Source organism: Pseudophryne corroboree, chromosome 7 (genome assembly GCF_028390025.1).
Source record: "Pseudophryne corroboree isolate aPseCor3 chromosome 7, aPseCor3.hap2, whole genome shotgun sequence".
Lineage (NCBI taxonomy): Eukaryota > Metazoa > Chordata > Amphibia > Anura > Myobatrachidae > Pseudophryne > Pseudophryne corroboree.
This window is the reverse complement of record NC_086450.1, coordinates 501,533,254-501,560,706: the sequence shown is the minus strand read 5'-3', so window position 1 is coordinate 501,560,706 and position 27,453 is coordinate 501,533,254. Positions and strand designations below refer to the sequence as shown.

The following is a 27,453-nucleotide window of genomic DNA, read 5'->3' as shown; positions in this document are numbered from 1 at the left end:
CGGCTAATGTACTGTCCATTCCACAGTCCCGGTTCATTCATGCTTTCTGCTTACAGTCTCTTATAATTATCCCGTACAAAGAGCGGCCCGTCATAACCATAGGTTCTCAATTCCACACAGGGCCAAGCTAAAACACAGAAGCTCTCTCAGGTCATCATCCAACGTTCCTGCCAGTCAGGGAACCACAAGGCTCTAGGTCCTGGGTCAGCTTCCCTTTTCCTTCTAGATCACTCTTCTTGGATGAAAGGTGTTTGGCTTTTACAATGACTTCTCTGCAAATTATCCTCTGCAGTTCTCTCGCCATCGCTGCTGACCCATGTTACTGACACGCCGGTAATACGGGGTACTTAACCCCCCCCCCCCACACACACATACATACATTCACGGTGGCACTTCTCTTCCTACTGGTCTTCCCCTTAACTGCGCTTTCACCCCAACAATCTGTTTTAAATTAGACATTTAAGATGCGAAACATTCTACTGCTGTAACAAAATGTACATACATCTCTTCCATTGTCTCATAAGATCTCCAACACAGTTCTTCGCCCACACTCATTACCTGGCTCCCATTCCCAGTTACAGGACTTTTCTCACCCTGCAACCACCCGAGGAACTCCCACCCTCACATAAGATATCTCTAGCCTACAACGGCTTCAAGGTTTCTCACCGCTTCCGTCAGCTTATCAAATTCCAGAACCACCGACTTAACACCCCCATCTATACTACACGATTACCAGTCCCCTACACAGTTCACACAAAACTTACATTAGTTCTCCTTGAACACTCAAACAATCCTTTGAGCCCCAAACCAATACTGCTGCGTAACCCTATCATATATACCACCAAGCACTCATCACCCTTTAAATCTGTTTAAACCATTATACAATATGTGACACTTATCCACATGTATCAAACGAATATTTCAATATAGAGTGTAAGCCTTTGGGCGTAGGCAGCGCCTTCTTACTTCTCAGTTAATTACGGTGATTATTTTCCCTGTCCTGAACGATGTGTTATATGCAGGCATTATACTAAGAAATAATAATTATACACAAGTCGTTGAAAATAAAAAACAACCTGAGGTTTATTGAGCACAGACACAGATTTGTCTTTTATACAGGTTATGGTTATATAATACCCCTCGCTGGGCTAGGGGCAGAGGTAAGGCACACCAGATACAGACAGACACAGATCTGAAGACAGCCATGTAAGTAGTGCATGATGGACCACAGGATAATGAGTGACACTGCTGGACAGAGCAAAAGGGCAGAGAACAGGATAATGAGTGACACTGCTGGACAGAGCAAAAGAGCAGAGAATAGGATAATGAGTGACAGTGCTGGACAGAGCAAAAAGGCAGAGAACAGGATAATGAGTGACACTGCTGGACAGAGGAAAAAGAGCAGAGCACAGGATAATGAGTGACATTGCTGGACAATGCAGAAGAGCAGAGAACAGGATAATGAGTGACACTGCTGGACAGAGCAAAAGAGCAGAGAACAGGATAATGAGTGACACTGCTGGACAATGCAGAAGACCAGTGAATAGGATAATGAGTGACACTGCAGACTAATGGGCCCAAATAGTAATACAGGTGAGAGCATCATTGGTTTCATTTCTATGCATCTTTCTCCAGCAGTGTCTTGGCGGGAATCCCCAGAAGACCGGTCGCTGTACTGAAGAGGTTGATCGGTGTTGAGCCATCGGTAATCAGAGTGGACTGAATTCCCAGACCTTTCAGCAGTTTTACCTGTGGGGAGAAAAGATAAAGAGATGAGAAAAGAAGAAAGAATCCCCACCATGAACCAAAGCAGTAGCGATGTGTAGGGGGTCGGGCGGGAGAGAAATTCCCTGGTGGGTAGTCACCTGCAGCTCAGGGCCAGCCAGTGCAATGTCCCTCAGAGTTTCCGTTCCAATGGCCTCTGTCATCCCCCGGAACTTCTTCACTGCGATATCTGCGATTTCCTGCTCTTTCGACACTTCCAATTTGTTCTTTTCTTGTAGGTATTTCAGCTCCTCAGTTCGGGCCTGCCGCAGTCGTTGCAACTCCGCCTCCTGCGCAAAGGAAAGAGAGAGGAGAGCGTCACGGTACATCCACACAAAGACCTAGTCACTCATACAGCTCCATCATGTGGTCCTTCTCTCACCGTCTCGATGGCTAGAGCTTCGGCGCGCAGTTTGGCCTGTAAGACAGCGCCTTCACCTTCGATCTTTGCTGCCTCTGCTTTAGACTGGGCCTCGGCCTTTGCAGCTCCCGTGCTTTCCACCGCAGTACTGGGAACAAAGGAGAAAATAACATGCAGAGGCCGAAGTTCATGGTTGAGAAGCAAACCTCAAATAAAACAAGTAGAACAAAAATGGTCCCTTTTGGAGCCTCTCCAAGACTTACTTACAATATATTCTTCATGCTTTGCTTAAAATCACAGAATTCTAACTATCCATAAACTAATCGTGGTTGCCTGAAATCCGATCTGCTTTCTCAGTTTACTTTGGTGCAGTACCGCCAGCTGCCATTAGGTGGCGTTATCTGATTTGCAGTTCAGGAGAATTTTAAATAAATAGAATAAAATAAAATAAAAATTAATGAAAAAAAAAATAGTTATCATTTTAAAGATCCTGGACACCCATATACCTCATGGCTTCCAGTTCCAGCAGCTCCTTGCGGGCCCTCTCCGCCTCAGCCTGGTCCGTGATGCGCTGTCTCTCTAGCCGTCCCTTTGCTTCCTGCTCCAAGCGCTCAGCTTCATGTCTGCAAGGAAAGGCAATGGTCAGTGAGAGACAGACTCACAGATGAGACGCACATTGCCCGGCCTATTGCCTTCTTAACACAGTCCCTCTAGGGCTTGTAACACAGGAGGACTTAGTGCCTCTCACCTCGCTGTAGCCTCCTGGGAGTTTGTTGTGATTTCAATGGCCAACTGGACACTCTTCTGCAGAGCATCTCTAGTGCGTTGGTCTACCGGCTCCACCGACTGAATGTCCACGCTGGTGATGATCAGGTTATTCTGGGGGAACTTGAAGGAGTTTCGGATCTTCACGGATTCGTCAAAGCCAAAGACAGCGGAGCAGATGATGCGGTTGGAGTTCTGCGGAAGAGGAAAGTACAACCAGCCGTTAGGGGTACAATAATGATAATTAGGGGGTCTACAAGGAGCGGCGGTCTATAGACACCCACCTTGTGGAAGTCATCAAACTGCACGGAAGCCACAGCCCCTCTTATCCGGGAGGCGATGGCTTTGCACGCGTCGCCCACAAAGTCTGGAACGCTGAAAATCTTTGAAGCCTCAGCCGCGTCGGTCTTATCCTTTACTTCAAAATGCCTGTGAGTGGGAGAAACAATCTACTCAGGATCATCACAAGATCCAACAGACAGATAATGGTAAAATGATGGAGTCATACATTCCAGGCTTGCCCTTTCAGAGACTACGGCCTGGGGAGTGTCACCCCTCTCCCACCCCTCCACCATCTTGGTGACAGCATGCTTACTCCCCATCTAAGACCTAAGGAGGTTTGGTGCTGGCAAACAGGATCTAGGCTAATTTCCATGGACACAGAAAGCCTAAAAGGGAGGGCAACCAGACACCCCGATATAATATCTGACATGCAGAACTTTGTACAATTCTGGGGAGCCAATCATTGGGAATTGCCCCATGTTCCGGTGTTTCCCTGCAAATTTATGTAAGCAAGACTTCTGTTAATTTTTTCATTTTTGTGTATACGAAAACTATTTGCCTAAGATGATCTTTGTATGCCATTCTTATTAATTGTTCTTGTGTATACTTTAAGCATTGTGTGTATCTTTTTCATATTAAACTTCAATTTATAAGAATGGTCTCTGTGATTCTTATCGGATCCATTTTGCCCGTGGATTCGGCTACTCCATGCAGCATATCTGTGCTACAGATTATTATTTGGGTAATGATAACTAGCAGTTAAGTGTAATTGTGTAAGGAGATCAGAAGCTTCCTACTTGGAGTGTGTCCCTCCTGAAATCCAGCCTGTGATGGCAGACACTGGAAATGAATAGTGAGTGGGAGAGATACTGGGCGTGCAATCATTTCTGTATACAGGGCAGGTAGTTGTGTCAGACCCACGTCACGTGGGTTAACCGAGTGCTGATAAAGTTACGGACATCACTCAGAGCTTAGAGTATCTTGGGACCTTTTATTTTATGTGGCCAAACCAAGGTATTGCACTTACCAATGAAATAAATAGGGACGTATATAAACATTTAGAGAATTAGAGTAGAGCAGTTTGTTTCCATACATTACGTGGAAATACCCCCAGGGTTCTCACCAGTTGTAGGAGAGCTGTATCTGGAGCCTGGCGTGGTCCGCGGTCTCTATATTGATCAGGTCCGTGCAGAAGTCGGGCCCCAGGAGGAGGCAGATGGCTTTGATGACATTAGACCGTTTCGGTTTACCACCTGAGAGACTGAGGACTGTGAACTGCTCATCCGGCCCCAGAATCACCAACTCGGGGCCAAACACCACCCTGGAGGAGGAGAAGACCATTAGCAATTAATAATCACTAGAGCTGGTGATTATGTCACATGGCCGTGAATGTTGGTGGAGCTGACCTGGCCTTCTTCTCCCGGTAGTCGTACACCTGGACGGCAGCATTATGAGGCACCCGGTAGGTGACCGCCTTGGTCTTATCCCGCTCCTGCGCCTCCTGTATCTGGGCAGACCGGTTGGATCTGTCTGCAACGGGGTCCTTCCCGGAGGCAAGCAGTGCTTCCACGTTTGAGGGAAGGTCCTTCTCCCACAGCTCCTCGTCCTGGGTCAGCATGTAAGTGTGTCCTACCACCGCGCACACCTGGCAGGAGAGAAAGAAGTGGATGGAGGCATGATGGATGCGGATGCAGCAAGGCTGCCAAACCTTGAAAACATTAATTTTGTACTAATTTACTGATGCATTATACTGCAACATCCATTATTATAGTAAATGTATCCACAAGTGTAGCCGCATTTACAAGAAAACAGTAAAGCAACAATACAACCAAAAGCCGCCATAATTCAGCCACTAGGTGGTGCTGTGTGTTGTGTCATATATGGAATCCCAATGGCAAATCAGATGTGAGTGGGGTAGAGTATCTACCAGCACAAGCCTTGCTCCTAGCCCAAACCCCTTCCAACTTGTGTGTCTGCCGCTGCGTCCATTAACCAAAGCCTTACTGGACGGGAAACAGTTATTCTTTGGCAGGTTTCTGTGTAGGATCTTTGTCCAAACCTTCAAATGAATTACCCACCAAAAGACATTTAATATAGCGCTGTATGCAAAATCAGCAGGGAACACGCTGTATTTGAGGTGGGGACAACACTCGTAAGGTTAGGAATGAATCCGGCTTATTTAATGACATTTCTTTGCAATAGAAGTTCATGAATTGGCTTTTTTTTTTTTTATTATGACCAGTGAAAAGTCTATAATAATATGTCATCATTCTCTATCCACTTGTAATATTGGGATTAATAGTCAGGAGGGGAGAATACAGGTCGCACAGTAATAAAAGAGGAAAACAAAAAGGCATTGCTCAAAAACAGCAGCCAAAGCTCGGGGGCCGGGCAGTCAGGGCAGCGATCTAGGGGCAGATTTATCAATGCTGGATGTTGGTGCAAAGCCACGTTCCGTTTCATCGCTTTATGCTGCATATTTAACTGCAGGGCTTTATTCGGGCTGCACCCACTCTGTGGCATGCCCACGCACAATAAGACTCTCCTCTAGTCTCCAAACCTTCAAGCGTTCCCTGAAAACTCATCTCTTCAGGCAAGCTCATCAAATTCCAGAACCGCTCATACAGAGTGTGCCGGTGTGGTAGGGTCCTGCGCTGCACACTCATACCTAGTGTTAGGGACCCCCAGTGAAACAGAGACGCCTTTCTGTTTGGCCTGGGGGCTTAAACCCTATATTTGCAAATATAAGCAACAAAGATCTCTGTATATTTTGCTATTATGTAGTGTTATTTCAAATGTTGCTCAGCGTGCATTATGGATACCAAAATATTCTTCTTACCCAGAATTACCCCTCCCTTTTATCACCTGAGTGACATCACAATCTGATTGAGCAGCTTGCCAGTGAATGTGTATTGCAATCTACAGAGGCATGGATGGGTCAGCATTGGGAGAGATTGCTGACTCCAGATGCTGTAGGAGCCATTATCATGTGGCCTTACACTGGGCTATCTGACCCAGACACATTGTAATTATTTTTGGGGGGGAGTTGGGGCGCAGTGCCCCCTTGCTGGTGTGGCTGGGCTGTTTTTTCTTATCACTTTTTATAAAATATATATTTGTATTATTTTAATCACACCTCTCACTTACATAGCACCTATGTGCTTCTTAATTAACCCTTACTAATTTCCTAATTTTCACCTGTGTGCTGCCCTGGGTTGCCAGCCTGTGCCGGCGTTGTAGGGTCCCGTGCCCCGGACTCATACCTAATGTTAGGGACCCCCAGTGGAACAGACGCCTTGCCGTTTTGGCCTGGGGGCTTAAACCCTATATTTGCAAATATATGCAACCAAGATCTCTGTATATTTTGCTATTATGCAGTGTTATTTCAAATGTTGCTCAGTGTGCATTAGGGATACCAAAATGTTCTTCTTACCAAGCATTACCCCTCCCTTTTAGCACCCGAGTGACATCATTAATCTGATTGAGCAGTGTGCCAGTGAATATGTATTGATGTGTTATACACAATCAACCAAAAGAATCGCTTTTCCCCTCATTGCTTGATATGCAAGCAGTGCCGCCATAGCAGGATACGGGGGCTGCACCGCTGTAGAAATCTGTGATTTCTGCACTGTGGTACTCTTGATAAAGACGGAGAAGACTTAACAAGCAACTGAAAGTGTCTCATCTCCGCTGGATAAACAGATGCTATTCCCTCTCCTCCACAAAGCAACTTGATCATGAACAACATCAGAGCAGAAGCATCATGTGAATCCTTTAGAGGTTTGCTAATTAAACCAAATGTTTACTTGGATTTAATTTAAAAGAAGTTTAGCCGTGGTCTTTTTACGGGGAGGAGGGGGCTACAACGGGTGATTCCGGAGCTGTCACAGTCACGCAGATATCAGTTTTATATTCTGGTCGCCCAGGGTGCTATTCCGGTCCGCCACGCTGAGTGACAACAGCTGACAGCTTGAGCCATCACCCAGTCACACAGCTCCGTTTCCCGGACTACTGGGGACTTTACTGATCTTCTGACAGACATTTCCAGCAGGTGCTAGCCAATGCTCTTTATCCATAACCACAATTATGTAGAGAGAACTGGCTGCACCCACAGTAACCTACAGGTCATAGATGGCTGCCTGTGCGTCAGTCATACCTTCCCGGTCTTGATGTCTCGTACGTATATCCCTTCATTTTCATCCAAGGGGATAGACTGCCTCCTCACTACAACCTCCACCTCCACTGAGGGAACGTACTCTAGTGGGCCCCTAATCATCCAGCGGTCTCCAGGTTTGCGTTCCACCTCATTCCCATCCTAGCAGCAGATACAGGAAAAGTATCAGTGAAATCTGGAATGAAAATGCTCGGGAAAGAAATCATATAAGTGCGACTTTACATGGGCTGTGTCTCCTGTTCTTATTCCATACCTCATCCTTCTCCTCTAGGACTTGCAAGGCTCTCAGGACCAGGCCCTCCTCCTCTGACAGTATGTAGACATCTTGGATTCCATACTCCAGGCTCTCACCAGGCTGGAGGAAGAAAGACTTTTCTCCCTGTAAAGAAAGAGAAACATGTATCTTAACAAAAAGACCTGGGCTAGCTACAAGGCCAGTGACCCGGGCTGGGCCGCCTACCTACAAGGACAGTGACCCGGGCTGGGCCGCCTAGCTACAAGACCAGTGACCCGGGCTGGGCCACCTACCTACAAGACCAGTGACCCGGGCTGGGCCGCCTAGCTACAAGGCCAGTGACCCGGGCTGGGCCGCCTAGCTACAAGGCCAGTGACCCGGGCTGGCCCGCCTAGCTACAAGGCCAGACAACCAGGCTGGGCCGAACAAATAAAAGTTTATACTCTAAGCTGTGACCTCCACATTATATGGTAATTTGTAATCACTAGCATAATATAAGTATTTTATACAGTGTTACGTGTAAATGCTGGGGCCATGAGGTATTGCAGGGAATGGGTAGATGACACAGACCTGGGGATAAGGCTGCGTTCATTGTCATGAACTCTATAAGCAGCAGATAATGGGGTCCCACGTTACCTTTACAACTTTCTTCTGTCCAAGTTGAGGCTTTCCATCAGCCCCCACGGGGTCCAGGATTACACAGTACTGGCGGCTGTTCAGAGTGGTAATATCCACGATTCCCATCACCTCCTCATAGACATTGGGGATGTAGGCCTCTGTGTCATCCATGGTAATCAGCCACTCCTCTCCTGTGCGCCGCAGGTTCGATTTCTCATCGCGGAACGTCTTGGTGGCACGGATGTGCAGAGCTCTCTACAACACAGGTCATACATCAGAGATTTCACTACACTCAGTGATCTGTATGGAACTAACATACGGAATGTCTACTGCAAGGGGTGGAGGAGGAGCTCCCCAAATACACACCGGACCCCATGCTTATAGTGACTGGGACCCTCTTCTGTAAGGCAGCAGGGACCCATACTAACAGTGCCAGGAGCCCTCTTCTGTAAGGCAGCAGGGACCCATACTAACAGTGCCAGGAGCCCTCTTCTTTAAGGCAGCAGGGGCCCATACTAACAGTGACAGGAGCCCTCTTCTGTAAGGCAGCAGGGGCCCATACTAACAGTGCTAGGAGCCCTCGTCTGTAAGGCAGCAGGGCCCCATACTAACAGTGACAAGTGCCCTCTTCTGTAAGGCAGCAGGGGCCCCTACTAACAGTGACAGGAGCCCTCTTCTGTACGGCAGCAGGGCCCCGTACTAACAGTGACAGGAGTCCTCTTCTATAAGGCAGCAGGGGCCCATACTAACAGTGACAGGAGCCCTCTTCTGTAAGGCAGCAGGGCCCCGTACTAACAGTGACAGGAGCTCTCGGGGGTAATTCCAAGTTGATCGCAGCAGGATTTTTGATAGCAATTGGGCAAAACCATGTGCACTGCAGGGGGGGCAGATATAACATGTGCAGAAAGAGTTAGATTTGGGTGGGTTATATTGTTTCTGTGCAGGGTAAATACTGGCTGCTTTATTTTTACACTGCAAATTAGATTGCAGATTGAACACACCACATCCAAATCTAACTCTCTCTGCACATGTTATATCTGCCTCCCCTGCAGTGCACATGGTTTTGCCCAATTGCTAACAAAAATCCTGCTGCGATCAACTTGGAATTACCCCCCCTCTTCTGTAAGGCAGCAGGGGCCCCGTACTAACAGTGCCAGGAGCCCGCTTCTTTAAGGCAGCAGGGGCCCGTACTAACAGTGACAGGAGCCCTCTTCTGTAAGGCAGCAGGGGCCCGTACGAACAGTGCCAGGAGACCTCTTCTGTAAGGCAGCAGGGGCCCATACTAACAGTGACAGGAGCCCTCTTCTGTAAGGCTGCAGGGGCCCATACTAACAGTGACAGGAGCCCTCTTCTGTAAGGCAGCAGGGGCCCATACTAACAGTGCCAGGAGCCCTCTTCTGTAAGCCTGCAGGGGCCCCGTACTAACAGTGACAGGAGCCCTCTTCTGTAAGGCAGCAGGGGCCCATACTAACAGTGCCAGGAGCCCTCTTCTGTAAGGCTGCAGGGGCCCCGTACTAAGAGTGACAGGAGCCCTCTTCTGTAAGGCAGCAGGGGCCCATACTAACAGTGACAGGAGCCCTCTTCTGTAAGGCAGCAAGGGCCCCGTACTAACAGTGACAGGAGCCCTCTTCTGTAAGGCAGCAGGGGCCCCGTACTAACAGTGACAGGAGCCCTCTTCTGTAAGGCAGCAGGGGCCCATACTAACAGTGACAGGAGCCCTCTTCTGTAAGGCAGCAGGGCCCCATACTAACAGTGACAGGAGCCCTCTTCTGTAAGGCAGCAGGGGCCCCGTACTAACAGTGACAGGAGCCCTCTTCTGTAAGGCAGCAGGGGCCCCGTACTAACAGTGACAGGAACCCTCTTCTGTACGGCAGCAGGGCCCCATACTAACAGTGCCAGGAGCCCTCTTCTTTAAGGCAGCAGGGGCCCGTACTAACAGTGACAGGAGCCCTCTTCTGTAAGGCAGCAGGGGCCCGTACTAACAGTTACAGGAGCCCTCTTCTGTAAGGCAGCAGGGGCCCGTACTAACAGTTACAGGAACCCTCTTCTGTAAGGCAGCAGGGGCCCGTACGAACAGTGCCAGGAGACCTCTTCTGTAAGGCAGCAGGGGCCCATACTAACAGTGACAGGAGCCCTCTTCTGTAAGGCTGCAGGGGCCCATACTAACAGTGACAGGAGCCCTCTTCTGTAAGGCAGCAGGGGCCCATACTAACAGTGACAGGAACCCTCTTCTGTACGGCAGCAGGGCCCCATACTAACAGTGCCAGGAGCCCTCTTCTTTAAGGCAGCAGGGGCCCGTACTAACAGTGACAGGAGCCCTCTTCTGTAAGGCAGCAGGGGCCCGTACTAACAGTTACAGGAACCCTCTTCTGTAAGGCAGCAGGGGCCCGTACGAACAGTGCCAGGAGACCTCTTCTGTAAGGCAGCAGGGGCCCATACTAACAGTGACAGGAGCCCTCTTCTGTAAGGCAGCAGGGGCCCCGTACTAACAGTGACAGGAACCCTCTTCTGTACGGCAGCAGGGCCCCATACTAACAGTGCCAGGAGCCCTCTTCTGTAAGGCAGCAGGGGCCCGTACTAACAGTGACAGGAGCCCTCTTCTGTAAGGCAGCAGGGCCCCATACTAACAGTGACAGGAGCCCTCTTCTGTAAGGCAGCAGGGGCCCCGTACTAACAGTGACAGGAGCCCTCTTCTGTAAGGCAGCAGGGGCCCCGTACTAACAGTGACAGGAACCCTCTTCTGTACGGCAGCAGGGCCCCATACTAACAGTGCCAGGAGCCCTCTTCTTTAAGGCAGCAGGGGCCCGTACTAACAGTGACAGGAGCCCTCTTCTGTAAGGCAGCAGGGGCCCGTACTAACAGTTACAGGAGCCCTCTTCTGTAAGGCAGCAGGGGCCCGTACTAACAGTTACAGGAACCCTCTTCTGTAAGGCAGCAGGGGCCCGTACGAACAGTGCCAGGAGACCTCTTCTGTAAGGCAGCAGGGGCCCATACTAACAGTGACAGGAGCCCTCTTCTGTAAGGCTGCAGGGGCCCATACTAACAGTGACAGGAGCCCTCTTCTGTAAGGCAGCAGGGGCCCATACTAACAGTGACAGGAACCCTCTTCTGTACGGCAGCAGGGCCCCATACTAACAGTGCCAGGAGCCCTCTTCTTTAAGGCAGCAGGGGCCCGTACTAACAGTGACAGGAGCCCTCTTCTGTAAGGCAGCAGGGGCCCGTACTAACAGTTACAGGAACCCTCTTCTGTAAGGCAGCAGGGGCCCGTACGAACAGTGCCAGGAGACCTCTTCTGTAAGGCAGCAGGGGCCCATACTAACAGTGACAGGAGCCCTCTTCTGTAAGGCAGCAGGGGCCCCGTACTAACAGTGACAGGAACCCTCTTCTGTACGGCAGCAGGGCCCCATACTAACAGTGCCAGGAGCCCTCTTCTGTAAGGCAGCAGGGGCCCGTACTAACAGTTACAGGAACCCTCTTCTGTAAGGCAGCAGGGGCCCATACTAACAGTGACAGGAGCCCTCTTCTGTAAGATTTGCTGAGGATATCATGACGGTGGGTGGTATATACAGAGGTTTGCCTTGACGAATGACGGGCAGCAGGCTAGCATAGCCCCAGCTCTGTGCCCCCATTCTGACGACTTCTCTGCCTTGTTATAAAGCCGTCAGGTGATTACAGGCATCTATTGACCACAATTAACAGCTTGCCCAATAGTGATCTGATGAATTTCAGATTATTAATGGGCATCGCGGGTATTCTCAGGGCACTGGGTATCAGCTAATATACTGTAACACGTGGCCAGTATTACACATTGTAGCTCCACTGCTGGATAACGCACGCAGTCCCTGCAATAGGCAGATTAGAAATAGGTAGAATCTCCGGAAAGCCTGGGAAGGGGGGGGGAGTTCCCTTATTGTCTCCTGGGTGTTTTACCGTTCAGGACAATAATTACTTTACAGTCAGCTGGAGAGTCCACAGTCCTATTATGGAGGTGGATGAGGGCGAGCCATCGGACTTGGGACTCGAGTGTGATTCACCAGCGGCTGTAACAGTCACATGACCAGTCAGTAATATGCAGAAGGCGTCTAGGAGTTCATGTTATATACCTGGGGCGGACGTGGCTACAGTACACGCAGACGTGACATTTAGAGAGCATTAGGGAGTGAGTTTGGGAGCCTCTGACTTAGGGAATACATGTTTCTCGTATTAAATACATTATTAATGTATAAAATAAAATACCGTAATGAAACGCTGCAGCTATTTGCGTCCGTATGTTGCAGCTGGAATTACGCACACACCGTCTAATAGGGACTTGATAACAATAACAAGAAAAGTGCTTTATGTAAACTGTGACAGTCCGCGGGCGGCGCAGGTGTCAGCGCATAGGTCGGGAAGGGAACATAATGTTATCTGGAGATTCGTTTGTATATGACCAGCCTGTATAATCTAAGTGACGGTTCCCGCAGATAAAGGCACAGTAAAGTAATTACACGTCTTTGTCACCTTTGACTGTTTGAGATGTGAATGAATGATTCTTCCTAGAACATTTACCACCTTCTACGTCTATCCGCTTCTACCTCCTATTTTGTATTACTCACTAACCTGTCTCCGTTATTACCGAGGTGGGTAACGGGGGCATACAGTAGCGACGGTTCCTCCAGCAGTTAGGAGAAACGGAACTACCAATATGGTACAATAACCGGTTATTACCCGGATGCCTCGGTGCCAGGCATTCACCGCGATTCTCTCCTCCCACCTCGGGAGGCTTTAGCCTAAACAGTCAGGGCCTGATTTTGTGTCGGACACAAGTGGAAATCAGATTTCTGCAAACCGCGCATGCGCCAAAAAAAGCGAATAAGCATCCGCACGTGTGTCAGATTAGGTATGCGCACATACATGGAGATTGCTAGTGCGTACGGTGCTGTGCTGCTGAACAGGCCATGCTGATGCAGAAAGCTACACAAACACCGGCGCCGAGTGAAGTCTTATATCCGATCGGGATCATGTAGATACTCCGAGCTGTAACGCACTCTGGGGTAGATTTATTAAGCCTGGTGAAGTGATAAAGTGGAAGGTGATAATGCACCAGCCAATCAGCTCCCAACTGTCATTTTTCAAACCCAGCCTGTGACATGGCAGTTAGGAGCTGATTGGCTGGTACTTTATCTCAGTCCACTTTATCACTTCCCCAGACTTAATAAATCTGCCCCAGAATGCCCTTCTCTGCGGCAAAGCTGGATCGGCTAGTGTGCCTGCGACTATGGCACGCACACATCCATAGGAATGCATGGGGGCTGCGAATAGTCACAGCCCGACGTAGCAAGTCACACCTGCGACACGTGTACCCGTGCCGCGGGATAGATGACGGCGGCTGCATCTGTACATATGTTGTATCACCACTTTTTTCCAGCGCTACTTATACCAAAGATCACAAGGTGAACGTGATATAAAAACAGCGGAGAACTTCAGACGCCATTTTCCACCGTTATCAGCCAACGGTCCGTGATCGTATTTGAAGTTCGCTCTGAAGTCTTCGATAATAAATAGGATTATTAGTCTCAGCTGAAAGCCCCGTTATCCCTCCGCCTCCAACAGAATGCTCAACTACATAGGACCCTGACCTTCATACAACGATCGGTTACACCCCACCATTGGGCAGTTACCTTGTCTGTCAGGACAAATGCGTCCACAACATCCACCACCTCTTCGTATACTCCAGGAAGATACGCCCCGACCTTCTTGACCAGCCACTCCTCCCCTACAACACAGACAGGGGTAGGAAAAGTCAGTTCTCATCCGCCCGGGGCACAATGAGAGAGACGGGGGAGGAGAGCGGGAGGAACGACTTCAGCTTCAAGCGATTAGATATGAATGCAAAACGGGGACGGGGGTCTGTACCGTATTCACCTCTAGGTCAAAATGGTTCCTCACACTCACACGGCTGCTACATATATTCCCTGGCTTCCCTCTCATTTATAATAACCAATAATAAATGTATAAATACACAAAACTCTAATATAGGTATAAACTCCTGTAAATAACATCTATATACTAGTGCACTCCGTTCGGTGCTCATAGGGGAAACGTGTGCATATAAGGAATAACGGGCCACCCCTCCTGTACACTACTGCCAAAGGCCCTCATTCCGAGTTGATCGCTAGCTGCTTTCGGTCGCAGCGCGGCGATTAGTTGAAAAAGCGGCATTTCTGCGCATGCGTATGGGCCGCAGTACGCACGCGCGAAGTACTTTCACACAAAACTATGCAGTTTTACACAAGGTCGAGCGACGCTTTTCTGTTGCTCTGTTGATCGGTGAGTGATTGACAGGAAGTGGGTGTTTCTGGGAGGTAACTGACCGTTTTCCGGGAGTGTGCTGAAAAACGCAGGCGTGTCAGGCAAAAACGTAGGAGTGCCTGGGGAAACGGGGTATGGCTGGCCGAACGCAGGGCGTGTTTGTGACGTCAAAGCAGGAACTAAACTGACTGAAGTGATTGCAAGGTAGGAGTAGGTTTGGAGCTTCTCAGAAACTGCATGAAAATTTTTACGAGCAGTTCTGCTAAGCTTTCGTTCGCACTTCTGCTAAGCTAAGATACACTACCAGAGGGCGGCGGCCTAGCTTGCGCACTGCTGCTAAACGCAGCTAGCGAGCGATCAACTCGGAATGAGGGCCAATGTTAGGTCACCGGGGGATCCTTGACCAGTGTAAAATCCCTGAGCCTCGTCCAAAAGGCCACAAAGCTTCTAATATCCTTATAATTTACAGTAGGGTGTACATTATATAGAATAGTAGTAATAATATATTTCATGACCTATCTCCGTCCCTGGCTGACATCACTAGACACATATAATATCTCTTTCCTCCACTATAATTCCCATACTGGGACTTTCCCCATCCACGACTGACAATGACCGCACAGGTCACACCTATTTTGTCATTCCGGCCTCCATAACATTTACCCCCAGTCAGATATTACACATGGCATAAGCTGCCTAGGGGGCAAATCACTGATATAAAGGTGGCAGATCTCAATTACTAAATACCAGTAAAACCAGATCTGTAACCACTTCTGGGCATCGTTATACAACCATCGCCGGATTGGCGGCCCTGCAAGACTTCCTGAAAATGACTGCAGCGTAACTTTAAAGATATTGTGAAACCATTGGGAGGTGACTGATCATGAGGGCTATAGAGTGTGAGAAGGAAAGAGAGGGAGAAGATACACTGGGATCGGTAGGAGGATAAGAGAAGAGGAAAAGGACAGAGAGAACTACTCTATAAAGACAGCCAAACACTGACCAGTAACCCGCGCACGGTCTTCTCGGTCCTGGCACTCCTTCCGGGCACGCAGACGGATTGCTTGGTTATGCCGAATCACAGTCGCTTGTATGGTCTGTACGACTTCCACCTCCTTCCGGGGAATATAGGTACCTAGGTGGGGTCAGACGTCAGTTCTCTCTCAGCGGATGATGGAGAAGGGATGGTCCAGTCTAGAACACTACTCACCTGGTCCTTCGAAGAGCCACTCGTCTCCGGCCACAAACTTCTCATTGTCATCCTCAAAGTCCAGGAGAGCTTTCAGGTGCAGTGCGGTGTTAGCCAGGACCACCGTCAGAGGGGTAATGCCCTGTGCCAAACGGGAGGGGGGGAAGAGATAGCAGACATCACAAGACTGATAATCAGAGGGTTCCGTCACTGGCATATTTATCTTCAAAACATTTCTACAGGCGCAAAACAGCCGAGGAGCAGAAAGTAATTGATGCACCTAGATTTCCACCGCAGTGCACGGGTCTACTGAGCGAGATGGGCGCATTTGTATTGGCCATTGGGAGGAGTAGATTCACCTATAGAAGGTGCTGGAAAGAGAATGCAAACTTTGTACCAGTTCGGAGCTGGTGGATAACAGATCTCACCCTAAACCATTAATGGGGCACACCTCAGACCTTGCACTTCCATCTAGTCAGGCGCACTTTGCCTGGTGTGCAATGCAGAATGGAATGTTGTGCCCTCACTTTTAATTTAAGTCTGAAAAGTAAATGAAAGTAAAGTTAGCGGTGCATTCGGAAAACTCCTGTACGTAATGGAAGGGGCGACTTGCAAGTGTTAGGAGGGCGGACATAAATGTGACATTTGCACTTTTTTGCCCAGTGGCAGCTTCTGATGGCTTTCACCTCTCCACGTGCCAGGCGTACTAATAGCGGAGAGTAGGCAGGAACGCGCCGGGTTTTAGGCAGACTGGTGCAAAATCCATAAAGAGCTGTACACTTTATGGGGCTTATTCTAAGCTGGGGGCAAAGCGAAAAAGAGCCAGTAACTGTGCACCGGGGTAACACCATGCTGCGCTGCAGGTGGGGCAGATGTAACATGGACAGAGAGTTAGATGTGGGAGGGGCGTGTCCTAGCTCAGAGCCAGTAACTGTGCACCGGGGTAACACCATGCTGCGCTGCAGGTGGGGCAGATGTAACATGGGCAGAGAGAGATGTGGGAGGGGTGTGTCCTAGCTCAGAGCCAGTAACTGTGCACCTGGGTAACACCATGCTGTGCTGCAGGTGGGGCAGATGTAACATGGGCAGAGAGAGATGTGGGAGGGGTGTGTCCTAGCTCAGAGCCAGTAACTGTGCACCGGGGTAACACCATGCTGCGCTGCAGGTGGGGCAGATGTAACATGGGCAGAGAGAGTTAGATGTGGATGGGGTGTGTCCTACCTCAGAGCCAGTGACTGTGCACCTGGGTAACACCATGCTGCGCTGCAGGTGGGGCAGATGTAACATGGACAGAGAGTTAGATGTGGATGGGGTGTGTCCTAGCTCAGAGCCAGTAACTGTGCACCTGGGTAACACCATGCTGCGCTGCAGGTGGGGCAGATGTAACATGGGCAGAGAGAGTTAGATGTGGGAGGGGTGTGTCCTAGCTCAGAGCCAGTAACTGTGCACCTGGGTAACACCATGCTGTGCTGCAGGTGGGGCAGATGTAACATGGACAGAGAGAGTTAGATGTGGGAGGGGTGTGTCCTAGCTCAGAGCCAGTAACTGTGCACCTGGGTAGCACCATGCTGCGCTGCAGGTGGGGCAGATGTAACATGGGCAGAGAGAGATGTGGGAGGGGTGTGTCCTAGCTCAGAGCCAGTAACTGTGCACCTGGGTAACACCATGCTGCGCTGCAGGTGGGGCAGATGTAACATGGGCAGAGAGAGTTAGATGTGGGAGGGGTGTGTCCTAGCTCAGAGCCGGTAACTGTGCACCTGGGTAACACCATGCTGCGCTGCAGGTGGGGCAGATGTAACATGGACAGAGAGAGATGTGGGAGGGGTGTGTCCTAGCTCAGAGCCAGTAACTGTGCACCTGGGTAACACCATGCTGCGCTGCAGGTGGGGCAGATGTAACATGGGCAGAGAGTTAGATGTGGGAGGGGCGTGTCCTAGCTCAGAGCCAGTAACTGTGCACCGGGGTAACACCATGCTGCGCTGCAGGTGGGGCAGATGTAACATGGGCAGAGAGAGTTAGATGTGGGAGGGTGTGTCCTAGCTCAGAGCCAGTAACTGTGCACCGGGGTAACACCATGCTGTGCTGCAGGTGGGGCAGATGTAACATGGGCAGAGAGAGTTAGATGTGGGAGGGGTGTGTCCTAGCTCAGAGCCAGTAACTGTGCACCTGGGTAACACCATGCTGTGCTGCAGGTGGGGCAGATGTAACATGGGCAGAGAGTTAGATGTGGGAGGGGCGTGTCCTAGCTCAGAGCCAGTAACTGTGCACCTGGGTAACACCATGCTGCGCTGCAGGTGGGGCAGATGTAACATGGACAGAGAGTTAGATGTGGGAGGGGCGTGTCCTAGCTAAGAGCCAGTAACTGTGCACCTGGGTAACACCATGCTGCGCTGCAGGTGGGGCAGATGTAACATGGGCAGAGAGAGTTAGATGTGGGAGGGGCGTGTTCTACCTCAGAGCCAGTAACTGTGCACCTGGGTAACACCATGCTGCACTGCAGATGGGGCAGATGTAACATGGGCAGAGAGAGTTAGATGTGGATGGGGTGTGTCCTAGCTCAGAGCCAGTAACTGTGCACCGGGGTAACACCATGCTGCGCTGCAGGTGGGGCAGATGTAACATGGACAGAGAGTTAGATGTGGGAGGGGCGTGTCCTAGCTAAGAGCCAGTAACTGTGCACCTGGGTAACACCATGCTGTGCTGCAGGTGGGGCAGATGTAACATGGACAGAGAGAGTTAGATGTGGGAGGGGTGTGTCCTAGCTCAGAGCCAGTAACTGTGCACCTGGGTAACACCATGCTGCACTGCAGGTGGGGCAGATGTAACATGGGCAGAGAGAGTTAGATGTGGGAGGGGTGTGTACTAGCTCAGAGCCAGTAACTGTGCACCTGGGTAGCACCATGCTGCGCTGCAGGTGGGGCAGATGTAACATGGGCAGAGAGAGATGTGGGAGGGGTGTGTCCTAGCTCAGAGCCAGTAACTGTGCACCTGGGTAACACCATGCTGCGCTGCAGGTGGGGCAGATGTAACATGGGCAGAGAGAGTTAGATGTGGGAGGGGTGTGTCCTAGCTCAGAGCCAGTAACTGTGCACCTGGGTAACACCATGCTGCGCTGCAGGTGGGGCAGATGTAACATGGGCAGAGAGAGTTAGATGTGGGAGGGGTGTGTACTAGCTCAGAGCCAGTAACTGTGCACCTGGGTAACACCATGCTGCGCTGCAGGTGGGGCAGATGTAACATGGACAGAGAGTTAGATGTGGGAGGGGCGTGTCCTAGCTAAGAGCCAGTAACTGTGCACCTGGGTAACACCATGCTGCGCTGCAGGTGGGGCAGATGTAACATGGGCAGAGAGAGTTAGATGTGGGAGGGGTGTGTACTAGCTCAGAGCCAGTAACTGTGCACCTGGGTAACACCATGCTGCGCTGCAGGTGGGGCAGATGTAACATGGGCAGAGAGTTAGATGTGGGAGGGGCGTGTCCTAGCTCAGAGCCAGTAACTGTGCACCGGGGTAACACCATGCTGCGCTGCAGGTGGGGCAGATGTAATATGGGCAGAGAGAGTTAGATGTGGGAGGGGTGTGTCCTAGCTCAGACCCAGTAACTGTGCACCTGGGTAGCACCATGCTGCGCTGCAGGTGGGGCAGATGTAACATGGGCAGAGAGAGTTAGATGTGGGAGGGGCGTGTCCTAGCTCAGAGCCAGTAACTGTGCACCGGGGTAACACCATGCTGTGCTGCAGGTGGGGCAGATGTAACATGGGCAAATGTGGGAGGGGCGTGTCCTAGCTCAGATCTACATTGCTGTGTAACAATACTGCTGCTCAGCATATGTGGGCTACATACAGAAGCAGCCAGTATTTACCCTGCATACAAACATAACACATGTAGCGTGCAGAAGGTTTGCACCAGGTACACAGTTACTTGCTCTTCCTTTATTCTCACCTCAGCATTAGGCCCACACTGTGGTATGTACACGAGGAGGCACAGGTGTGTCTTATTACCAGGTGCTATACACTATGTCACAGCGGTGGAGTGCCGATTCCCAGCCACGCCTGTGTTGCAGCAAATGAATGCTATTAGCTTGCGCAATGTTATACTCCGTACTGATTTATTCAGTGGAAGCAGCAGCACGAGGGTCACAGGTCTGCAGGGAATTCACTCTTCACTTTTATCCATAAAGGACAGAAAAACCCAGCAAGGAATTCTCTGACGTTTTCCATTAATACAAAGCACACGGTAAACCGCGGCGACGTACCTGCTGTAACTCCTCCCCCGGATACAGCGGGAACGGATCCTGAGCCAGCCGGATCTCTTGGTCACCGTGCCGCAGTTTCGCTTGTCCGATGTCGTCAAACTGCGCGCTGCGTGCGGCGTCCCTGACCACCGGGTTCTGAATGATACAGTAGTGGCGTGGCGGCACCATTACCATCCGGACGGGATGGAACAGGACCCTGCAGAACATTGCGACATTAAGTCCACCTTACATACAGAGCTCTGTATCCTTATATCACTCTACTCGCAGAGCATTGCACGCTTGTAAAGACACACAGGCGACCGGCAGAGAGAGAGTTCTGCCCCTTGTACCTCGATGAGGCAATTGCTGGGGTCGCAGCCGCACCAACGCCGTGTTATTGGGGCTCACCTCTCATTGTCCTGCCGAATGTAGGTCTTAGGTCCGGTCTCCACGCGGGAGATGTTGCTGTTCTGGTCCAGGACATGGATGTAGTGGTATGGCGGGATACGGATGATCGACTCCTCACTCATTGTCAAGCTGGTCTGAAGTGTCGGAGAAAGACTGAGCACAGAGTATAGTGATACTGAGTATTCACATCTAGCGGTATTATAGCACACAGCACGCACATACAGACGCACACAGCGCAATGGGCAGACTCACACAGCAGACGCTCACAGGGCAGGAGGTAAAGGACGCAGGACAGGAGAGACAAGGAAGAGCAGAGACCGACAGGGCAGGAGACATAGGATTCTACAGCGGTGGATCAGGGCAGAGTATGGCGGTGGATCAGGGCACAGGATGGCAGGGCAAAGTATGGTGGTGGATCAGGGCACAGGATGGCAGGGCAGAGTATGGCGGTGGATCAGGGCACAGGATGGCAGGGCAGAGTATGGCGGTGGACAAGGGCACAGGATGGCAGGGCAGAGTATGGCGGTGGACAAGGGCACAGGATGGCAGAGCATAGGATGCAGGGCAGGAGGTGCAGGACCAGAGTATGGCGGTGGATCAGGGCACAGGACAACAGGGCAGGGTACGGTGGTGGATCAGGGTACAGGATGGCACAACATAACATGGCAGGGCAGGAGGTGCAGGACTGTATGGTGGTGGATCAGGTGGCAGGGCAGGGTATGGCGGTGGATCAGGGTACAGGATGTGCAGGACTGTATGGCGGTGAATCAGGGCACAGGATGCAGGGCAGGGTATGGCGGTGGATCAGGGCACCGGATGGCAGGGCAGGAGGTGCAGGACTGTATGGCGTTGGATCAGGGCACAGGATGCAGGGCAGGGTATGGCGGTGGATCAGGGTACAGATGGTAGGGCAGGATGTGTAGGACTGTAAGGCGGTGGATCAGGGCAGGGTATGGCGGTGGATCAGGGCACATGATGACAAAGCAGGAGATACCGGACTGTATGGCAGTGGATCAGGGCACAGGATGGCAGAGCAGGGTATGGCGGTGGATCAGGGCACACTATGGCAGGGCAGGAGGTGCAGGAGTGTATGGTGGATGATCAGGGCATAGGATGGCAGGGCAGGAGTAGCAGGACTGTATGGCGGTGGATCAGGACACAGGATGGCAGGACAGGGTATGGCAGTGGGTCAGGGTACAGGATGGCAGGGCAGGAGGTGCAGGACTGTATGGCGGTGGAGCAGGGCACAGGATGGCAGGGCAGGAGGTGCAGGACTGTATGGCGGTGGAGCAGGGCACAGGATGGCAGGGCGGGAGGTGTAGCACTGCACAGGATGGCAGGGCAGGAGGTGCAGGACTGTATGGCGGTGGAGCAGGGCACAGGATGGCAGGGCAGGAGGTGCAGGACTGTATGGCGGTGGAGCAGGGCACAGGATGGCAGGGCGGGAGGTGCAGGACTGTATGGCGGTGGAGCAGGGCACAGGATGGCAGGGCAGGAGGTGTAGCACTGCACAGGATGGCACTCACAGTATCAGAAGATAGGGGGCACAGAAGGATCCAGCAGACGCTCAGAGGATGACACAGCAATGAATATGAAGACAAGATCCGGAAGGTGCTGTCAGGTGTAATGAGACACACCTGCCCAGACGTTACACTGCCTCCAGGTGTTACATTTATACTAGAGCAGGATCAGGTCACCTGGCAGCAGAACCGCCCCCGGGAACACCTAGCAACATTCATTACACAGTCAGTATACGCTACAGCTGACATTTCCCCAGCACAGGTACACATACACCTGGCACGCTCAGCACCTTCCTATAGGAGTATCTGGTCATCTCCTGCAGCGTTACATACACAGCGGGGGTCAGGGTAATCCCACCCGCTACTAGCTGTCTCTAACACTCTTCCATGGAGTACCTGGAACCCACCCATCTACCTACACAGGAGCAGAAGCTAAGTACACATTATTCTAGTGTCCTATCGATTATACAGAGCAGATCTCTCCCCACGTAACATTCTGATCATCAGAGTCACCACTTAGTCATCTGACCCCGGCGGCTGCTGCGGGGGGAGTAATCAGGATGCTGCAGGACGCTCAGGAGAAATCCACACAGCAGATTCTGCGTCCGGCCTCTCAGGGTGCAGCATTTCCCGTATGGGCAGAGATGGGGGTTATTATACACTCCTGTATAGCCCATCCCTGCACGTTATATGCCACCTAAATATTATAATCCTCCTATACATTATACACCATCTCAGCAGATTCCCCTGCATGGTATAGGACACCTAAACATTATACACCATCTTATCAGACTCCCTGTACGTTATATGCCACCTAAACATTATAATCTGATTCACTATACACTATTCCTTGCAGAACTCCCGGTACATTATATATCACCAACACCACACAGAATAATTCCTTTATATGTATGTATATATATATATATATATATATATATATATATATATATATATATATATATATATATATATATATATATAATACACCACCAAAACATTTAACACGTCCTACAGCCCATCCCTGCAGACTCTGAGCATGTTATATACACTATACATTATACGCCATCTTATAGCACATTACTGCAGAACTCCCTGTACATTATATACCACAAATTATATAATTCACCACCTACAGATTATACAGGTTCTTGCAGCCCATCTCTACAGAGCTCCCTACACCTTATACATTATAACCCCTTATATCCTATCTCAGTAGAATTACCTGCACAATGTATACCACCTATACACTAATCATTATGCACTATAAATTCCTTGTACATTATACACCCGCCTATACATTATACGTCCCACTAACCAATACATACCCCATGTCATTATACATACACCCCTATACACTAATTACCTTATACAAACACCACTATACACCCCCTGTACATTTACACCCTGCTATACACTATATACCCCAATACATTACACAAGCCACTCTTAAAGTATATACCAGGCATGTATGCCATTTTAGTAACAGTTACTTATATAGCACTAGCATATTCCGTTGCGCTTTACAATGGCAAATAAAACAGTAATAAGACAGGACTGGGTAATAACAGAGAGACAGAGAGGTAAGAGGGCCCTGCTCACACACTTACACATACCCATATATACCACACACACAGCACTTCCACATTATACACACTGCTATACCATATATATCTATAAATTGTGCAGCCCTTATACATTATATACCCTGTTACACATTATACACTCCCCTATACAGCCCTTATACATTATATATACCCTGCTACACAATATACACTCCCCTATACATTATATACCCTGCTATTCCTTATACACCCTCTATACAGCCCTTATACATTATATGGGTCTGGGACTCCAGGTCGACAACAAAAAGGTTGACACACCTTAGGTCGACGCCACTTGGTCGACACACCTTAGGTCGACATGTACAAAATGTCGACAGGAACAAGGTCGACAGGAGTTTTTAATGTTTTTTTGGTGTCGTTTTCTTCGTAGTGTGACCGGGAACCCCAATTAGTGCTTCGCTCGCCATGCTTCGGGCATGGTGCCTTCGCTCCACTCCGCTCAGCACAGATTACCGTTCCAATCGTAGTACACGTGGATCGTTAAGTATGAAAAGGTTCCAAAAAAGAAAACAATTGTGAAAAACTCATGTCGACCTTTTTCCATGTCGACTTTGTTCATGTCGACCTAAGGTGTGTCGACCTGGAGTCCGGATACCCATTATATACCCTGCTACATTATACACTCCCCTATAAACCCCTTATACATTATATACCCTGCTACACATTATACACCCCCTATACAGACCTTATACATGATACACCCTGCTACACATTATACACCCCTATACATTATATACCCTGCTACACATTACACCCCCCCATACAGCTCTTATACATTATACTCCCCTCTACAGCCCTTATACATTATATACACTGCTACACATTATACACTCCCCTATACATTATATACCCTGCTACACATTATACACCCCCTATACATTAAATACCCTGCTACACATTATACACCCCCTATACATTAAATACCCTGCTACACATTATACACCCCCTATACATTAAATACCCTGCTACACATTATACACTCCCCTATACAGCCCATATTCATTATATACCCTGCTACACATTATACACTCCCCTATACAGCCCTTATACATTATGTACCCTGCTACACATTATACACTCTTCTATACCATATATATCTATAAATGATGCAGCCCTTATACATTATAATACCCTGCTACACATTATACACTCCCTATACATTATATACCCTGCTACACATTACACCCCCCCATACAGCTCTTATACATTATACTCACCTCTACAGCCCTTATACATTATATACACTGCTACACATTATACACTCCCCTATACATTATATACCCTGCTACACATTATACACCCCCTATACATTGTATACCCTGCTACACATTATACACCCCCTATACATTATACACTCCCCTATACATTAAAATACCCTCTTAAACCTTATACACCCCTTATTCCTTATATAGCCTTATAAATTATACACCGCTTATACATTATGCAACCCTTATATAAACCTATACATTGTACACCTCCTATAGCTTACACATTATACACTCCCCTATAGCTTATACAGCCATTATACACCTATTATACTATATATAGCCCTTACACTGTACAGTATATGCCCTGCTATACCACACACATCACACACCACCTATAGGTGATACAGCCATTATACATACAGTACATGCCTGCTATACATTATACACTCCCATGTACCTTACTCAGCTCTTATACACCCCCTATATACATACACTACATACATCACACCCCCTATATACATACAGTACATACATCACACCCCCTATATACATACACTACATACATCACACCCCCTATATACATACAGAGGCGGCGGCGTGCGGGAGCTGCGAGAGGAGGCCGGGCACTGACAGTAACTTCCTAGTACTACAGTGTACGCAGCACTGAGCCGCCCCCGCCCGCTCTCACTGAGGGGCCGCCCCGCCCGCTGCACTGGGGACTGGAGAAGGCCGCAGCCCCGATTACCTGGCGACGTCCTGCGCCTGCAGCAGCGGGGGGAGGAGGCGGCCTCTCCCTATGTCACCACCGACCGGAGAGCAGCCGCCATAGCCCGCTATACACTACATTATATCACAGGGTTATGGGTCGACCTGAAAAACGTCGATAGTGTCTAGGTCGACAAAAAGGTTGACATGCGGGTTTTTTTTTTTTTTTAAATTGGTGTTTTCTCTGTAACATGACCAGGAACACCAATTAGTGCCCTGCATCCCCATGTCAACTTTTAAAACTCATGTCAACTGTTTCCTGGGTCGACCATTGTCATGCCGACCTTTTGTCAGTGTCAACCTTTGGCCCACGGCGACTGCAGCCAGACGGTTCCGTACGAAAGCCCTCACCGCCTCGCGTCCCGTCCCCAGTCACAGAATGGAGATTTAGGTCACACGGGACCCGTCAAATAGGGGATTTCCGCTTACCATCAGTAACCGCCTGTTACTGACTCCGCCCACTGCGCCATGGGCGTGTACCACGCTGCTGCCACCACCAGACTCCTTGTTGCCGTGGCCTCTGGAACTACGGGTCTGCTCTGTATGCGTTGACTCGCTGTCTTACCACCCCTGTGTGGTGTTGACGAATCCCCAATAGTCGCTTGCAGGCGGAAGGCGGAGCTTGGAGACGCTGGGTGCACCCTGGACAGCCGAAGAACGGAGCTAGGTTTGGCCTAGCCCTGCAGGTCACAAGATGAAGCTGTCGTCTTGAGGCAGAAGATGTTTTATTCGCCCAAACAGTGTTGAAAAAGACCCTTCCCTATTGCTAGGGGCAACAGAAATACAGCAAGATTTTACAGCAGAGTGAAAATGGTATAATACACCTGGAGGCTCACAGGCCTCCTCTTTTTACCTCAATTCTACACACAGTACCACAGGGGGGGTACAGCTTTCTATGCAAAAATGTCTCAAGAACAATTGTCAAGGCCTTTTAGAAGCAAAATACCTCACACTTTTCTCATAAGTGCTCTGTCCATGCAGTTCTATAACCGTGCAGTCATTCTCCAACTGCGCACTGCGCAGTGATGTAACATATAACACATTATTAAACATGCATTTCTAAAACATGGCACCAAGCGCGAATTCGTCTATTTAAAAATGGCGCCGGGGATGGAGGGTTACGCCTTACGTGCCATGGCTGCCATTGTCCATGTGGCTGACAGGGTCTCCGGCCACAGCGACCCAATGCATGTCGCCCAATAGTGATTGACTGTCTGTCGACCTATCATCCGGATACCATATTATAGGAGGCAGGAGCCAGTGTCTGCTATCACTTGTCCCAACTTTACAGTGCCTCTGAGGGGGGTCTGTGACACCTGCCGTGCCTCTGACTGGGTCTGTCACCCCTGCCACGCCTCTGAAAGGGTCTGTCATGTGACCCCTGTCGTGCCTCTGACGGGGTCTGTCACCCCTGCCACGCCTCTGAAGGGGTCTGTCATGTGACCCCTGTCGTGCCTCTGAGGGGGTCTGTGACCCATGCCGTGTCTCCTGAGGGGGTCTGTCACCCCTGCCGTGCCTCCTGAGGGGGTCTGTCACCCCTGCCGTGCCTCCTGAACGGTCTGTCTCCCCTGCCGTGCCTCCTGAGGGATCTGTCACCCCTGCCGTGCCTCCTGAGCGGTCTGCCATCCCTGCCGTGCCTCCTGAGGGGTCTGTCACCCCTGCCGTTACACTGAGAAGGTCCCTTACCCCTGCTGCAGGGGGGGGGTGTCACCTCTGCCGTGCTTATGTCACATCCCATCTGTATCACTGACACCCACAGGCATTAGAGCTAACATATGTTACACCCCACACGTGTTACACCCCCCACACACTACCACACACTACACCCCACACGCGTTACACCCCACACGTGTTACACCCCACACACACTACACCCCACACACACTACACCCTACACGCGTTACACCCGCACACAATAGTTACTAAGGAGGCAAACTTCCCTCTCCCAAACAGGGATGTCCCCAGGTGTGTACAGGCCAGTATAGGGGTGACGAGGAGCTCTCTTCCCATCTATGG

At 50.1% G+C, this 27,453-nt stretch overlaps 1 protein-coding gene across 4 annotated transcripts; it reads right to left on the bottom strand.

The window, feature by feature from the left end:
* Positions 1-1,058: 1,058 nt before the first annotated feature.
* MVP (major vault protein) lies at positions 1,059-25,498 on the bottom strand. 4 transcript variants are annotated; one of them, XM_063935282.1, is made up of 17 exons: positions 25,418-25,498; positions 20,320-20,472; positions 19,933-20,128; positions 15,701-15,821; positions 15,494-15,625; positions 13,860-13,954; positions 8,218-8,454; positions 7,600-7,725; positions 7,329-7,487; positions 4,579-4,817; positions 4,296-4,493; positions 3,175-3,319; positions 2,874-3,085; positions 2,632-2,748; positions 2,147-2,273; positions 1,866-2,054; positions 1,059-1,749 (listed from the first exon to the last, which is right to left on the bottom strand). In XM_063935282.1, the coding sequence occupies exons 2-17, from the start codon at positions 20,439-20,441 to the stop codon at positions 1,618-1,620; spliced, it is 2,547 nt and encodes an 848-aa protein (XP_063791352.1). In that variant the 5' UTR covers positions 20,442-20,472; positions 25,418-25,498; the 3' UTR covers positions 1,059-1,617. The 4 variants fall into 4 exon arrangements, with proteins under 4 accessions (XP_063791352.1, XP_063791350.1, XP_063791353.1 ...); XM_063935280.1 differs by lacking the exon at positions 25,418-25,498 and adding an exon at positions 25,258-25,393; XM_063935283.1 differs by lacking the exon at positions 25,418-25,498 and adding an exon at positions 25,258-25,393 and having other exon boundaries at positions 20,320-20,453.
* Between the last annotated feature and the right edge of the window lie 1,955 nt (positions 25,499-27,453).

Bases quoted from the DNA above. Each gene is read 5' to 3' on its own strand.
- MVP (XM_063935282.1), bottom strand. From the start codon at position 20,441: ATGAGTGAGGAGTCGATCATCCGTATCCCGCCATACCACTACATCCAT. The intron at 20,129-20,319 runs GTGAGCCCCAAT...AATGTTCTGCAG, and splicing joins ATTCGGCAGGACAATGAGAG to GGTCCTGTTCCATCCCGTCC. The intron at 3,086-3,174 runs GTGGGTGTCTAT...CCTCTTCCGCAG, and splicing joins AGTTTGATGACTTCCACAAG to AACTCCAACCGCATCATCTG.